Raw genomic sequence first — 17623 nt, forward strand, 5'->3', positions numbered from 1 at the left:
GCTTATAGCCTCCCTCAAATGTTGGCCCCTTGCATGTCCTGATTTCTATCGAACTGCCATTGATGGCCATACCTTCAGCTGCCTCTACTGGTACTTCTGAAATGACCAGAAACCTCTCTCCCCTGCATTAAGATGCTCCATGAAGTGATGTATTTTGGTCTGCACTATGAAGCTTTTTGTCACTATCCTTCTGTAAGCCAACCATAGAATCCGAGAATTATGGCACAGCATTGAGGCCATTTGGCCCACTGAGTCCATGCCAGCTCCCAATTTTAACTGATAACACACCTACTAAGCACCTTGATACATTTTACCATAGTAAGGGTAACATGTAAATGTAGATTCCTTTTCAGTAACTGCACGTATCTCAGCTTGGCTAATGGCAGCGCCTCCTCAAGAATGATTGATAGACAAAACCATGTGTGACTCAGTCTTCCCAGCTTTTTATTGCTATTCACATTTGAGACTAATCTGCACTTTTGACGTTTTGCTGTTAAATGCGTTGGCACAGCTCTCCTCTCGGCTGTGTCTTCATGCTGTCACAGCCTGTTTTAAAGTCCAAACATGTTTCCTTTTTTAAACTCCTGTTTTATCGAATGGCTGGCGATTTGATATACCTGCTTCAGCAGGAGGGCACGGTTTATGATATCAGGGGTGACGGGATTGGTTGGAGCTGTGCACTATGATAGATTTGCTCACAGTGCAAATGGTCTGTTGGTTGGCTGTTGGCTGTCTCTGAACTGCCTGTCTAGTGTGTGTATGTTTGCGCTTTGCAACTACCTGGGAGAAGGAAGCAATTGTAGCAGGAGGGCAGGGGAGGACCTTTTCAAAGAGAGGAAATGTGATCGGATTCATTCGACGAGAAAAAAAAGCTCTGCGACCTTTCAGCTTCTTCAGAATGCGGGGGTCAGTGACAGCAGTCTGAATGGAAAGACTGTTAAAGATCTGACTGAGCTCGAGACTCAACCTCATCTAGCTGGCGGGACACTGCAATGGTAGGTACAGCGAAACTATTTCACCTTGCATCGAGCTGTGTGGGAGGGGGGGAATTTGACTGGTCTGTAAATATCACAGCCGTCTCTAAATTCGGCATGATTTATTTATAAAGTGCAAGTTTTTCGAGCTCACAGGAGTAATTGGAAATAGTGACTTTCTGGTCTAGCGTTGATCAAAGCCATGTGTGTTGAATTTTGTCCTTTCCCAGCACTTACCGGTCAACGAAGTGATTCGATTTCAATTATAAGGTCAAGAAAGTTTACGGTACTCCGCTTAAAAAAGGGGAGCGGGTGGGGGGGGGGGGCACTGGGGTGTAAATACAAACATAGGAATTGCTGGAAAAGCTCAGCAGGACTGACAGCATCTGTGGAGTGAAGTCAGAGTTAACGTTTCGGGTAAAGTGATCCTTCCTCAGGATTGGGGTGTATGTGGATTCGGAAAAGTAATCTTGTGAATGGGCTCTCCCTGTTCCTCTGAAAGATATTTTTCTTTGAGAAGGTGTCGAGAAGTCGCCTTCATCTTAAAAAAAGTTTTACGAATGTAAAATAACTTCGCTGTGGTTGTTTATCAGAAGTCGAGAAGTGGCACTTGCAAAGGCACATATTAATGCTCAACCAGCAATGTCTGTGATCAGGGCAATAAAAATTAAATTATGCTGGATTAAAGGTCCTGACTTTGATTTAAAGCAGAGCGGCAAGCTGATAGGATAAAGCTTCGAAACTTCCAAAGTTCTTCTGGTGCAGTCGAATCTTTCTTTGGACCCCAACAATATCACTTGCAACTGTGTGTCCAAAGCAGTAAAAGGTGCAAATCACTCGGTCAACATTCAGACTCCACTGAAGCCAATGCTGTGAAATGACATCTCCCCCCCCCCCCAATTGCTGAAACAAACTGCCTACACCATCAGGATAGCCCCAGTTGGATTAGATTCGATGATTTGAAATTTATACAAAAAAAACCCCTAAAATGTTGCATGCTTTAGATGAATAAAAGGCTTTATGTGATAAATGCAAACGGTTGTGGTTCAAGCAGCAACGTAATGTTGTGAACAGCTCCCTTGCCAGCACAGACGTGCTCTCTACATTCTCTTCCAGGGAGGCCGCGTGCCTACCGCCCCTGTGCCGCCTCTGATTGGTCGACAGTGTTGTCAATCCGGGTGATGGACAACACCAGGGTGCGCTGGCTGCCAGACTAGCCCCGCCCCAGCACCGAGTGACTGGTTGCGATTGGCCGAACTCTGGCTTCCTACCTGTCCATCAAGGCGGGGGGAGACGAGCGACGGGCCGTGCATCATTTCCGTTTTCAGGTGGTCTTCCCCGCCCTACTCTCCCGTCTCTGGCCTGGGCAAAGGCGAGGCTCCCGGGGCGGGATGGAGATCGCGGCCGCGGTGCTCGGTGTCGCCTCGTCCCGCTGGCTTCGGGCTCCCCGACGATGGTTTCCACCATCCACTGCAGCCGGGGGTAAATAGGAGTCTCTGTACCACCCGCACCCCCCCTCTCCCCGCCGCCAGCGTTTGCACCGGGTTTTCGTTGCGGACCAGAGAGAGAACACAGAACGCCTGCCCCGCAGTCCCGGTGAGGCTGGTGCGGCGCAACGCAGGGGATTCCCTGGCGATGAGAGGCGGACAGTGGCTTTAGTGGAGTCGGTGCCGAGAGCCAGCACACGGGGTGAGTGAGCGACTTGGAGAGGGCCGCGGGGTCCTGGGGGGGGAGACTACCCCCACAAACTACCCCCCACAAACTACCCCCCCACCCCCACAAACTACCCCCCCACCCCCACAAACTACCCCCACAAACTACCCCCCCCACCCCCACAAACTACCCCCACCCCCACAAACTACCCCCCCACCCCCACAAACTACCCCCCCTACCCCCACAAACTAACATCCTGCCCCTGCAAACTACCCCCCCCGCTCCTGCAAACTGCCCCCCCCCAGCCCCTGCAAACTACCCGCACCCTAGCCCCCACAAACTCTTCCCCTGCCCCGTTTCCCTTCACTGGCCCTCTTCCGTATGGACCCTGTCTGCCCAATTCCCTCCGATCACCACTGCTCCCTCCTTATGTTACCCTGATCTTGTGCCCTCCTGTATGCCCCCTGATCTAGAGATACCCCCTGATCTAGGGATGCCCCCCTGTATACCACCTGAACTTCTATTGACCCCTGTAAGCCCCTGATCATGTACCATGGCCCTTCTGTATTCCTCCAATTGTGTGACACCCCACTGTCTTGGCATCCCTCCACATGTGCACCACTGCCCCCCCCCTACCACCACCGCCGCCAACATCTTCATCTTCTCATCTTTTTACTGAGCCACCCCCACTATAGTCACCTGCTTTATATTTCATAAAGCCTGGAACAAAGACTTTGGTTGGAAGGAATGTCTTTGTTCCTTCATCTTCATAGTAGCTTCCATTATCATATGGAGATTTGAAGTTTCTGTTTCTTGTAATTGGAAAATCCAAACAAGATGATATTTATGCAAGTTGAGTATTTTTCTAATTTTCTAATTAACCTGTTCAGGGGCATAACCTCGCACCTCTGCAGTGTCACTGAAGAGTGTCATCGTCTCACTCTGTTTGTCCTTTGCTTTACAATGCTTATGTCATAATTTGACCAGCTTTGACAATACTGATCCCTTTGACAATACTGGTATGAAATGAGTTAGAATAATCCTGGATAGCTGTGAACCTTGAAGTTGATTTCTACATTGATTAATATGAGAAAGGTGTTGGCTTTGAACTTTGTAAGTTGTCATTTTAATTGTAGAATCACTGATATTTGCTCAAAAGCCAACTTTCCACTTCGGAGACATGAGCACAGGTCTCCCTTGATTTTGCATTTCGAGCATCTAGTGGAGCAGCACATAACTATAAGTGCTTACTGGCTCAGCCTTACTCTTCTGGTGCTTGCTGTTAAATGCCTGCTTGGCGATGTTTTCTCATGCAAGTTGATTAGAAGGGCCAAGGCCATGGGAATTTGTTTCTGATTGCTGAGATTACTATGGTCCTGTTTTCCCAAAAGTGTGTAGCCTTGAAGCAGAAAGCTGCTCAGGATCTCTGAAGCATGTGCAGACATCAGAGCTTAAAACTTCCAAACCAAGAATCTGATGTGCAAACATAGTGATGGATGGTCAGGCTGTAATGACAAAATTTCTTGAATGCCCATTTATTCTCTGATCCTCAAGCAAGTGTTCTTGGCTAAGGGACTAATATTCCACATCCCATGTCATGTTATGATGGTACTGATGGCTGCCGTTCCTATTCTATTCCCCTTTTGAGATTTTCAATATTAAGCTACCAGGAATCACTGTCATGCTGTTGTGTGAAATAAATGTGCATCTTATTGATAAGCTAAGTATATGTGATAGGATAAATGATTTTTACAAATATGGATGCTAGAATTTTGATTGCCTTGAGGGGGAGGTGGTGGAACTTCTGCCGTCTGAGATAGTAAACCTTCCTATTTATAATTTTAAAAAATTCATTCACAGAATCAGTGTGACGCTAGCTAGACCAGCATCCGATTGCCCAGCGGGCAGTTAAGTGTCAACCATATTACTGTGGGTCTAGAGTCATTTGTAGGCCAGGCCAGACCAGGCAACAGTGGCAGTTTCCTTCCCTAAAGGACACACATGGATTTTTCTGACAATCAATAATGGATTCATTGTCATCATTAGACTCCTAATTCCAGATTTTTAAAAAAAGTGAATTCAAATCCTACCATCTGCTGTGGCAGGATTTGAACCTGGGTCGCCAGAACATTACCGGGCTGTCTGGATTAACAGTACAGCGATAATACCCTTAGGCCATTGGCTCCCCAAACAGTCTGTTCAGCTGACTGAGCTAACAAAGCCCTCTTAGTTTGTTGGCAGAATAACTCCACAGACAGATTACTAGCCTGAGAATTTTTTTCAAAGAAGGAATTTGGAGATGTGTAGCTTTTTTTTCTGGATCATATGCCACCCTCAAAATGTCTAACCACAGTAATTGCGTTGTCTTGTGATTAAATGTCCCAAGGTGCTTTGCAAGGGTGTGATAGAGTAAGATGTTGCACCAAGTCACATAACTTGATATTAGTTCAAGTGACTAAAATCTGGATAAGTTGAAGACATATATCTTAGAGAGAAGTGAGATGGGTGTAAGGAGTGCATTAGGCAAAAGTGAGGACTGCAGATGCTGGAAACCAGAGTTTAGGTCAGAGTGGTGCTGGAAAAGCGCAGCAGGTCAGGCAGCTTCTGAGGAGCAGGGAAATCGAGGCTTCAGGTAAAAGCCCTTCGTCACAAAAGTGTGATAACATTCTTGATGAAGGGCTTTTGCCCGAGATGTCGATTTTCCTGCTCCTCGGATGCTGCCTGACCTGCTGTGCTTTTCCAGCACCACTCTGATCTCAAGGTAAGGAGTGCATTCCAGACTTGGGGGACGAGGCAACTGAAGGCACAGTCCTCATCGTAGTGTTGATATGGGAGGCTGCAAAGATAGATAAGAACAAAGCTCTGGAGGGATTTGAAAGAGGCTGAGTATTTTAGTGTCAAAACTTCACATCTGGGCCACAATACAGATCAATGACAATAGACATTGAGGTGGTCTTAGTTATGGACTGAACGTGATGCTGATTGAATGGTGTTGTGGTTCTGTTCGCCGAGCTGGAAATTCGTGTTGCGGACGTTTTGTCCCCTGTCTAGGTGACATCCTCAGTGCTTGGGAGCCTCCTGTGAAGCGCTTCTGTGATGTTTCCTCCTGCATTTATAGTGATTTGTATCTGCCGCTTCCAGTTGTCAGTTCCAGCTGTCCGCTGCAGTGGCCGGTATATTGGGTCCAGGTTGGTGTGCTTATTGATTGAATCTGTGGATGAATGCCATGCCTCCAGGAATTCCCTGGCTGTTCTCTGTTTGGCTTGTCTGAAAATAGTAGTGTTGTCCCAGTCAAACTCATGTTGCTTAGTGTGTGGCTACTAAGGATAGCTGGTCATGTCGTTTCGTGGCTAGTTGGTGTTCATGGATGCAGATCGTTAGCTGTCTTCCTGTTTGTCCTATGTAGTGTTTTGTACAGTCCTTGCGTGGGATTTTGTACACTACATTGGTCAAAACAGAGAACAGCCAGGGAATTCCTAGAGGCATGGCACTCATCCACAGATTCAGTCAATAAGCTCATCGACCTGGATCCAATATACCGGCCACTGCAGCGGACAGCTGGAACTGACAACTGGAAGCGGCAGAAACAAATCACTATAAATGCCGGAGGAAACATCACAGAAACGCTTCACAGGAGGCTCCCAAGCACTGTGGATGTCATCTAGACAGGGGACGAAATGTCTGCAACACAAATTCCCAGCTCTGCAAACAGAACCACAACAACGAGCACCCGAGCTACAAATCTTCTCCCAAACTTTGATTGAATGGTCTCCAGAGTATCTGGCAAAGAAGTTCCATTCTTGTGGAATCTTTACAGAAATGGGGGCAAATATTGTAGGAAAGAAGGTGGAGAAGAGTGTTGGTGCGATGACACAGGTTTGCTTGATTTTAGTTTGCTCAGGTATTGGGTCGGTCAGAATTATTGGTGAAAATCATGTCTTGCATATTGTCACACAGCAAGCAAAGGACAATGCTTATTTCTGTCGGCAACCAAATTGAGGAGGACCTCCCTTAACCCTCCTGGTAGATAGAGTCTAAGGCCTTTGTGAGGTCAAAGAAGGTAATGTATCAAGATAACTGCTGCAGTCTCTGCTGTTTTTGAATTTGTCACGCTTGAAAGGTCATGTCCACTGCCTATTGATAGTTGGAATCTGTTTTCTGATTCCAGCAGAAGCTGTTCAACCACTTGAAGGAACCGACTTAAAGAGGCAGCGTTATCCCTGCAATAGTTATGCAATAGGTCTTATTTTCTTCCTTCAAACGGTCGCAAGTGCAGGGTGATGAACTCCTGGTGCTTACATGGTTTCTTCGCTGTTAGTGGATCAAAATCTTGAACCTCCCTTTTTAACAACACTATGGGTGTACCTACACCTGATGCACTGGGGCAGTTCAAGAAAGTGGTTGATGCTCACCTTTTTCTGGGCAATTCGAGATTGCTTATAAATGCTGGGCTAGCCAGTGACATTCTCATCCTTTGTCCTTTTATTTATGTGCTATAACTTACCTTTTGATCTGAACATAAATTCCACATGCTGGGCCTTTGCGGTTGTGCTTTCAAAGCAATCATTTAACAATAACTTACATTTTGTTTTAAGTTTAGTTAAGTGAAGCTATTTGGCCCAGTACTAGTTTATATGCTTCGCTAGTGCCTCCTGCCACTCGACTTCATCTCTCTTTAGCAACATCTCCTTCTATTGACAAAAGGACTATGAGGAGCGAATGTGGTCTATAAGACTTCTTGAATCTGCTTCATTCAGTATGGTGATGACTGATCTTAATTTTGAGAAGTCCAAATCCCTAATATTTGAATGATGAGCCATTCGCTACCCTCTGGGGCAGAGAACACCAAATAATAGCCGTCTTTTGAGTGAAGAGGTTTCTTCCAGTTGAGGAATCCCACCCTAACCTGAGGCTGTGGCCCCATCTTGCAGATTTTTCAATCAGGAGATTCGCTCTGGGAATTTGCCCTGTCCAGAATTTTGTTCTGTAAATGCATTGCTCCTATTTGCCTCACTGACATTAATTTCCTCATTTTGAAATTTGTTTCCATTGCCTTTTTTTTGAGTTAGCATGAGTTCTTTTGTCTCCTTCTATAAAATAGCAACCTAGATAGATCCATATTCTATTTCTGAGCATTTCTGTCTACTAGCCCGATGGATTAATTCCATGAAACTGATTTGAAAGCATTAGATTCAGTGTAAGCTAGCCCCAGAAGAGGAATGGATCTGAAAGACCACCAAAAGTTTGGCAATCTTAGTTCCTTGATTTGTAGTGAAATGTCCATATTGAGCTCTCTATTGACTTAAGTTTTCCTGACCCAGAGGAGATTGGCGTTCATTTTATGCTGTCGTTCATGAGCTTTCAAACTTGTACTGCTTCCTACAATTTAGCTGAACTATTCTACTGGCTCATTGCCAAAGTGGTGGTCCTTCAGCTTGGTGGGGCAGCTGAACTGCGACTGTCTATTGATGACTCTTTGCCAACAGAAATGGGTAGTGCCAATTTTTATCTTGATTGGGTGCATTATACCTTGACCTTTTGAAATAATGTCTGTAATGGATGCTTGCATAGGTGGCTTGCCATCTCCCTGGCCCCGCATGAGATTTAGAAACATTCTTAAAGTGGATGTCTCACCTTATGACTTAGAGGTCCAGTCCTACTTTGTTCCTACTCGTAATTGCTTTAATACGTTGAGTGGGTTTCAGTTTTGAGCTTTTGAAGTGATCTTGTTTGAAATGATTTTGCTACTTTGCTTTTGTTTGCAAATAGGTACTTGGATCTTCAAGTGCATCTGAACCACTAAAATTTCGTGTTTTTGCTGAGCATTTGACAACTTTTATCTTTGTGTATAATAATGAACCAGTGTAATGGAGTGATATCACTATATCCTGTGGTCTAGTTATATTGTAGAACTGGTTGCTAAAGTGGTTTCCAGTACTGGCTCCTAACTTCACTGTTCGATCAGCCCTACTTCTAGTGATGGGTTCACATTACACCAGGTTCCAATTTAAAACCACTGTACGTATGTGTTGTTTGGAATTGTTTTTCTGAAAGAAGCTCGCCTGATGCCAGGGTGCAGTTCAATGGTATCTAGAGTCATAGAGATGTACGGCACAGAAACAGACCCTTTGGTCCAACTTGTTCATGCTGACCAGATATCTCAACCTAATCTAGTCCCACTGGCCAGCACCTGGCCCATATCCCTCCAAACCTTTCCTATTCATATACCCATCCAGATACCTCTTAAATGTTGCAATTGTACCAGCCTCCACCACTTCCTCTGGCAGCCCATTCCACACATGCACCACCCATTGTGAAAAGGTTGCCCCTTCGGTCTTTTTTATATCTTTCCCCCCTCACCCTAAACCTATGGCCTTTAGTTCTGGACTTCCTGATCCCAGGGAAAAGACCATGTCTATTTATCCTTTCCATGCCCTTCATGATTTTATAAACCTCAGCTGCCGACGCTCCAGGGAAAACAGCCCCAGCCTATTCAACCTCTCCCTGTAGCTCAAATCCTCCAATCCTGGCGACATCCTTGTAAATCTTTTCTGAACCCTTTCAAGTTTCAAACATCCTTCCGCTAGGAAGGAGACCAGAATTGCACGCAATATTCCAAAAGTGGCCTATAAAGGTTAAGAATGCTCCTGCTATTGTGTTTGCTGGTGATGGACTATGAAGGCTGTTTTCAGTGGCCAAACAGTTAGTGTTGCTGGTGCAGGTGATGGTTTGAACCACCTGTTTGGCAGCTGTGCGCTGATCCTAGTAGTGGTAGCATCAACACTCTTGTTTACACTATCAGTTTGCTGCTGCTGCTAATGACGCTGGTGTTAACTGACTGACAAAATAAATACATTGGTGACGAACAAAGACAGAAATTGCTAGAAAAACTCTGCAGGTTTGGCAGCACCTGTGGAGAGAAAGCAGAGTTAACATTTTGGTCCAGTGACCTGGATCCAAAGCATTAATTCTGCATTCTCTCCACAGATGCTCATGGGCCTGTCGAGTCTTTCTAGCAATTTCTGTCTTTGTTTCAGATTTTCAGCATTTGCATTTCTTCGTTTTATTACATTGGTGAGAACATCAGTTAGAACTGCAGCTTGCTTTTCTGAAATGAGAAGCAGTATCTTTGTCAAGCAGTGTTCAAAGGTGACAGGCACGTTTGTTTAGTCTCAACAGATATGCCCAGCCAATACAGATCAAATACCTGGGCAAACAGACAATCCAAGATATGATAATTGTTTCTGCTGGTGTAGTTGATCAGAACTTTGGCAGCGGCTAAGAGTGTGATAATTGGCTTCCTGCACATTTCAAGTAAAACCGAACACTGCATTCATAAAGGAAATATTAGATTTGGTTATGGTGCCTTAACGCAGATATAAATGGTCAAGAATGGCTGCCTTTGAGAGCTCTGGACTGTGCATAGCAGTTCAAGTCTGTACTTCATGGATTGGTTGGGGTGAGTGCAAAGAAAATGAATAAAACCTGGTGTAAGTGATCTGATCTTTATAATGTTTTTTATGTTAATTGCTGCTGCTGCTCACAATGTTGGGGATTGTGAAAGTGACCATACGGAACAGAGGAATTTAAGCTCCTGTCATAGCTGTGGTTACTTTATGATTGTAGGCTGTCGCATAATATGGTAGTTGTGGCAAGCGAAAAATTCTGGTCTGTTTCTAAGAAGCAGGCTAAAGATGTGACTATTGGCTCCTTTTTTTTGTGGGAAAAACAAGCTTTGTAATGGAATCAAAGACTGCTTTGTTCATTGTGTGTTCCTGTCTAGAAGGTTTATGTGATTTTCTACTTTTCCCTGAAATTCTGGATATGTGCGATTTTATTTTACAGAAAGAATAATCACTTATTATAATCATGATTATGTGAACATTGATACTGGTCTTGTACTTAGCTGTAATAATCGTGCAACCCTTTTTCAAAAAAAGACTGTACTCAGAGTAAAATGCTAGCCTCCGTTGTAACATCCTTTGAAGCATTTCACGTGTAAAATCATACACTGTTTAGAGAGAGTTATCTCCTTGCTGTCAGTAGAAGCCTGGTGTCTTTGCTAGTCCTCTATAAATACAGAGAGTGAGTGTGCGCAACTGGCTTTGTATTTACATTGCCAAAACTAGAAGCCAGCATCCAATGGCAAGACCTTAACACTTCGCTTTGCATTGAGACCCGGACTCGTTCTGATCAGAGCATGTGTCCAACAAAGGCAAACTTGCCTGCACTTGTGGTGTAGAGGTGCCAATAGTCTCTACCTTGACCTATGTTGCAATCCTTTTTTATTTGAATAAAAATTGCTGCTAAATTTAGTACTGGCAATATCATCACATTAATAATTGGTTGATAAAATATGTAATTTGGCCTCCCAAATGTGAATTTTAAAGATCTGTGAAGGATAACATCTTGACACTCTTTCTTGGAAATATTTAGATGGGGCTGACTGTGGTAAGGTTATTTGGTGGTTTTGGGAGTTCTCCTTTGGGAACCTGTGGTAATTAGTCACTATTTAAACTTTTGCTTCCAAATGCTTTCTGTTTAGTCCTATTCAGTTGGTATCTGGAATCTCCAGCTCTGTAGCACTCTCTTTGCTCCTTTATGTAAAGCAGTCCAAGCAACTTTTAGGTTTATTTAGTTACAGTTGAGGGAAATAAATAAATCCCATCTTGAGTTTTGCTTGTACTTATGTTTTACATTTTTAATTGCCTTTAACATTACTGTCATCACTGACAGATCTGAAATTATCAACACCTCACTTTGATTTTAAACAGCTAGATCTCCAGTCGCAACTAAAGTCTTGAAGAAGCTATGTGCTACTGGGTATTGCTCACTGTTTACATGCACATGTTCACAATCACCTGATGAAGGAGCAGTGCTCCAAAAGCTAGTGCTTCCAAATAAACCTGTTGGGCTATAACCTGGTGTTGTGATTTTCAACTACATGCGGAAAGTATGAACAGTTTCATGCTTATCTGTAGGTTTACTGGAAATCCAGTTACTTTAAAGATCAGCAAAGTCTAATACAATGAACAATTGTACAATATTCACGCTTCCACACAAAATATTATTGTGCAAAGATTCCTAATATTTTAGTGTATTGAGTACTGTATAAATGAAGCTTTCATGTGAAAATATTTATTTGCTTTCATGAAGTTTTGGATTTTATTGTGCTGAATATATTGTAGATAAAGATCAACGTATGTTTGCTTAGTACTTTTTTTTTGCAACCTTTGGAAGAACCAAAATGTTTTCTAGCTGAGCAACACTTTTGAAGTGCAGTTAATGTTATGATGTAGAAAATGCAACAGCTAATTTCTGACCAGCAAGGCCCCATGGTGAAATAAATAATTTGTTTGTTGGTGGCCAGTGAGGGCTAAAGACCAGAGAGAACTCTGGGGAGCGCAGCCTATTTCTTCGGAATGAAATTGTGGGATTGAAAATCCTTTTGCGTTTTTTTTCTTAAAAGGTGTGAAGTCTGACATCTCTGTGGAATGCTGTCTTTGGTCACTGGTTGGTACAAGAATTAATAAGTGTTAACTTTGGAAGAGAAAAAGAAACAGGAATAGACAGAACTGAATTACTGAAAAGAAATTTATTTTCCTTACCACAGAGTTTGTGTCAAATTATAATCACATTTCTTTTCGGTTCACTGTTCAATTTCAAAATCATTAGTGCATGTCCTCCAATCTGGATTACTGCTAATAGTTTCCATTCACCTCGTTTAAACCCTTTGAATTTCTGTTTCATTTTTGTATTTATGTTGGTACTTTTAGATCATCACAGCCTTTGTTACATTTATTATTTGCTAATTGTTGAGATGCTTTTCCATTTTGAGTGTTTTCCTTAAAATTTAATTGCTATTAATTTATGAGTTTTATGTTCAGTATGCCAAATTATCTGTGTCCTGATCCACTCCAAAGGCAGGTAGGATTTCAACCTCTACTTTCTCGTCAAGAGCTCAGGATGCTAACACTGTTAAGAGAGCTGGCTAAAATTGTCTTTAATCTGCTTAAGCGAACTGTGCCACAACTCCAGGATCTGGGATCTTTTGACCCAGTGTGATTATTTTATATGATTAATCCAGTGAGGCAGAACACAAAATCATGTGCTGGAAGTCAAGCTCTGCGTTTCCTAGATTTATCTCAAAAGTTCAAGATTTTTTAGAAGTACGTATAATTTTCCAATATACTGGAATCTCAGACTTCAATGAACAGAAAGCACACATTTATCAAGCTGACTGATTCTTTTAAATAAGTAGATTAGAGCTGCAGGTAAGTAATTATGGACTTTTGATATATCAGCTCTACTGGTTAAAATATCACCTCCCCCTTTATATTTTATATACAGACAGGTGGAAAAAAAACAAGGGTTATGTGGGCAGAGGGAAGGCAGTTCAGTGGCCTCTGTTAACAGGATTTGTTGAAATTATATTTGTGCTGATCGGAACATTATTGATCTTCCTTCTCCGGATGATCTGAGTCGTTTAGAGTATATAGATTTGACTGGTTCACACTTATAAAAGGTTTTAATTTATTCTTAACACTAACAGCTTATAGCAACTGCTGAAGGAAAAATAAACTGGCATTCTTCAGGATTTGGTGATTTTTTTTCTTATGGCAGAGGTTAACAAAGCTCCTGAGTTTTCAGAGAATTAATGGCTTCTCAGTAACTTGTTCACAGCCTGGGGCTATTCATCTCCCTTGGAGCCCATTCATACAGATGTTGGCAGGCAGAAGGCTTTTGTCATTGACAACTGGTCACTAGTCCACAGACCAATCAGCAACTTGTTGCTGGTTGAATCTCCATTTTAACACCGTCCTTAGTTCAGGCTCAGCTGCAAACCCTTTACTACTGCTTGAACAGGTGGCTTTATAAACAGTACTTAAGTGTCACTTGCAAAAGTAATGCAGTAATCCTACAACAAACCTTGTCTTTTAAAAACAGTTCTTTTTTCCCATTTCAGTTCAGTCAAATATATAGAAAGGCACGGTCTTTAAATTTGGGCTCATGCTGAGTCAAGCTTGGTTTAAAGGGCTTCATGTACCAGATTTTCAACTGGGTTTGAAGATGTAGAGCACAGCTTTGACTTAAATGCAGCTGTATGCTTTGTGACCCTTGATTTTGGCTGTAGTAATTTGCAACTGCTTATCTTGTGAAAGTGTGAATACTTTCTTGGGAAATAAATGGTGACAGCACCCAACCAGACTACCAATTATTTTTAATCTTTTGATGACTCTGTGGTAGCGCAATCATTCTTATGAGGATAATGGGCTGATCCAGACAACAAATAGACAATAATGCACTCATCAACTCATTTTAAACGTCTTCTGAGTTCTGAAGAAGGCTGCACTTTCAGCCCTATGTAGTAGGCTGGGCCTTACAGTCACATGTTTGTAACAAAGCAACTTGTTCCTTAACCATGTGGCACTGCAGTCATGTGTCTATTCAGCCTCATTGTTTTCCTGCAGGATGCTTTTGGTCCCTTCTCATGACACCCCGCAAATTACTAGTTTTCATTAAAATCAGACTGACAGGAGCCATGGATGGTGCAGTTCCTTACATCCAAGTAGGCTTGAACAGTATAAGATGTTTATGGTTTCCAAGTCCCATTTCAAAGTCAGAGGTTCAAGTGCAATAAAAGCTGTGTACACATGCACGCGTTCCCTCTCTCCCCCTCTCTCTCCCTCTCTCTCGCACAGTGTTTGGGCTGAACTGGACAATCACTGGTCCTACTGCCTGTTTGAGTTGTACCTGCTATTGATCAGTACAGCTTTGAAAATGCTACTGTTGTGTTTGATGCATATCATGAGGGGTATTGTGAGGAATTGAGTTTTGTCCTATTCCTTCACGTTGGATAGCTATAGATGCTTTCTCTCTGGAATTACACATCATATAATTTGGACAACTGGTAAGTATCCACACTCGTGAAGCTGACCATAAACTCAGTTATGAAATAGATTGGCTTTACTATTTAGTCCTCAGAACCCAGTGTGTCTGTTACCATGCTTATACAAACTGGTTAAGGCTTAAAAACCTGGGTGTTCTTTTTCAGTAAGTGTTGTTCTTTAGAGTGTTGCCACGCAGAATTGGGTGTAGTAGAAACTTATATTCTGACCTCCTTGCTGTCATGTCTGTAAGATAAAGTTATTTGATAGTTTTTCCCCCTCCATGTTATTAGAAGTTGCTCTGGATTGAAGTTGAATGCTGTGGAACTGTATCGTCCTAATTTGTTCGAAAAAAAAGTTGATTTTCTTTGAAAGAAACACTGAATTCAGAAGGAAGTACTCGCTACTGTTGCCTAGGAATGACTTCACAGGATTGCTCATTGAAAATTGTTGCTTTGAGTGTTAACCACAGGAATTTAATCCTGTGAAAGGATTAAGTAGTTCCATTTACAGTATTTGAAGGAAATGTATAGGAGTGATTGAAACATCCACGCTGCCTTTTAGGAAGTGAAATCTGACATGTACCAGCATAATTTGATAGTGAATCCAAGAGAACTGATCTGCTTTTATGCTTTGAATCTGTATTATTCAAACAGATTTTAAAGCTGATTGTACAGAACTATAAGAAAAGTCTTTGGCTGCAGTTTTCATGTTTAACTGAGAGGTTGCAGTTCCAGATTCCAGGGGAACATTGGTGAATTTAATGCTTGAGACTGGAACTTTGCTTTTGGGTCTCTATCAGTGTGACACACATCATAGACTTCATCATATCCAAGGAGCTGAGAAAACAAAAAAAATTAGAAAATTATGGATTTTGAACAGGACAAGAAATACTTGAGATATTAAACCCATCAATCAGCATCTTTAAAAATACTTCAGTATTTTGAATGTAATATTTGGTCTCTCCTGGGACATATCAGGAATTGGAAGTTTTTGAATTGCTTGAGAAACCAGAATTGCTCTCCTTAAAGCAGAAAATGTTCAGGGAGATTTTGAGCTGTTAAAAAGTGTAGAATATATAAGTAGAGTAGGTGGGAAAAACTGTTTCCATTACCAGGAGGAAGGAATGGTAGCAAAATATACAGATGGAAGGTAATGAGCAAAAGAGCCAGAGATAATGTGCTGAAATGTTTGATTTTACATTGTACCTGGCAGATGATGATAATGCACTGTGTCTGAAAGAATGGTAGCAGCTGATTCAATGACTTTAAAAAAAGGAAAGTTAGATGTATTCAAGAGAATTTTGTAGTGCTATGGAAATGAGCAGTGAAATGAACCTAATTGGGTATCTCTTTCAAAAGCCATCCCTGGCACAATAGGTGACCTCCTGTGCAGTCTGAATTGATTTTTATAACTTGTCTTATTTGGCCATATTTTGGCAGATCACTGCCAATACATTTCTGACATAATTTGAATATTATGCTTTGAATAATTTTTGCCTTAGGTTATTTTTAAACTTTTTATTTCAATAATCCTGTAGCTAGTTGATTTGAACATTTTATTTTTACTGTTCCAATTTGTTTTCTAGGCAGCTGAATAGAGCTCCAGTTCTCGTGTTATTTTGTAATTGTCTGTTGTGAACATGTGGGCTATATGGATAACTCTGATTCCATGCTTCTTATCTGTAGATTAGTACCTGTTTTTTTTTGTGGAGTAAGCTACTAATATTGCATAAAACCATAAGATGTAGGAGAAGTAAGCTCTTCAGCCCATTGAGTCTGCTTCGCCATTCAATGAGGTCATGGCTGATCTGATCATCCTCTGCTCCACTTTCTTGCCTTAGCCTGATGACTCTCGATTCCCTTGCTGAATAAAAATCTATTTCAGCCTTGAATATACTTAATGACCCAACCATGACAGTTCCCTGTGGTACAGAATCCACAAATTTACTATCCTTTTGAGAAAAGATATTTCTCCTCATCTGTTTCAAATCATCATCAACCTTTTATTCTGAGTTTATTCCCTTTAGTCTTGGACTTTCCCCACAATTGGAAACCTTACCACTCCTCATAAAATAGTGCATAATGTTGTTGAGTCTATGCTTGGAAAGAGATCATTTTGCTTTTTGTGTCTTTGCTGGATTTTTCTAAGAGCTGATATATTTGGTTTCTCTTCATTTCTTTTTGTCTGTTTTCCTCTGTAGATCTTTTGCCAATGATGTTGAATCTATGATCTCTGGTTCTTGAACCACTTTTATATGAAGCTAGTTTTTTTTTTCTACCCTCTCTGCTTATCTCCAAAGAAGCATGAGAATTTAGAGTCGCATCCTTTAAACAGAAGCAGCTGTAAATGATCGATGTTTTTAAACTGCCAGAGAAGCAATACTTGTATTAATTAAGTGATTTAATGTTATAAAAATATAGCAAGTTGCAATGGATTGATTTATCATATGAAGCCTGTTTTCAGCTTACACAAGAGGTACTGGTGCCCTGCTAGCTTTTAGACTGCATATAGCTGTATTGATAGTGTCAATGTGGTGCAGCCTCTCTGGATTTCATTATGCTGCTCTGTCAGGTTGAAACTGCAGTTGGTTCTGATATAATGCAATAGTCCCGTTCTCATTCAATCTCGCAATATAGGAAAGTCACGCAATAGCTGCACCATTTAAAATAAATAGGGCTGGAATCGTATTTTAGCCAATCCAGGTAAGGAAAGTTTGTGTTCAGTCTAAATTCTTCAATCGTGTTAAAGCTAATTCAAGTTGAAGAAACACGTGCTGTTGCAGAACCAACTGTATAAACTCTATACTGAAGTGTGGAGCAGTTATAGGTTGTAAATTCTACTTCTCCAGCTTTGTCCTTACAAGTGTGTGATTTCCCCATCCCTGTGGAATCTTGCAATCAGATAAATGTATCTTAACCGGTACTATAATCTTGCTTGTCCATTATTTTCATCTTCATTAGTCTTCCTATCATAAATTCATGAATAACATTTATTTACTCTCATCTTTTCTGTAGCATCATTCACTTTCTAGTCCTTGGACTACCCCTCTCTTCAGTTTCCTTGCTGCATCTTCTACGCTAAACTTGGCTTCTCAACCTCTCTTCT

At 41.8% G+C, this 17623-nt stretch overlaps 1 protein-coding gene across 2 annotated transcripts in view; it reads left to right on the forward strand.

The window, feature by feature from the left end:
- The first annotated feature begins 750 nt into the window (after nucleotides 1-750).
- Nucleotides 751-17623, forward strand: part of stk40 (serine/threonine kinase 40) — a 73286-nt gene continuing 56413 nt past the window's right edge. Inside the window, exon 1 of one of the 2 annotated variants that reach the window (XM_072548567.1) lies at nucleotides 751-995. In XM_072548567.1, the coding sequence (XP_072404668.1) occupies nucleotides 993-995 (3 nt within the window). In that variant the 5' untranslated portion in view covers nucleotides 751-992. Of the gene's footprint in view, nucleotides 996-2307; nucleotides 2664-17623 lie in introns of those variants that run through there. The other variant, XM_072548568.1, reaches the window with a different exon arrangement.

This window comes from Chiloscyllium punctatum, chromosome 27 (genome assembly GCF_047496795.1).
Source record: "Chiloscyllium punctatum isolate Juve2018m chromosome 27, sChiPun1.3, whole genome shotgun sequence".
Classification (NCBI taxonomy): domain Eukaryota; kingdom Metazoa; phylum Chordata; class Chondrichthyes; order Orectolobiformes; family Hemiscylliidae; genus Chiloscyllium; species Chiloscyllium punctatum.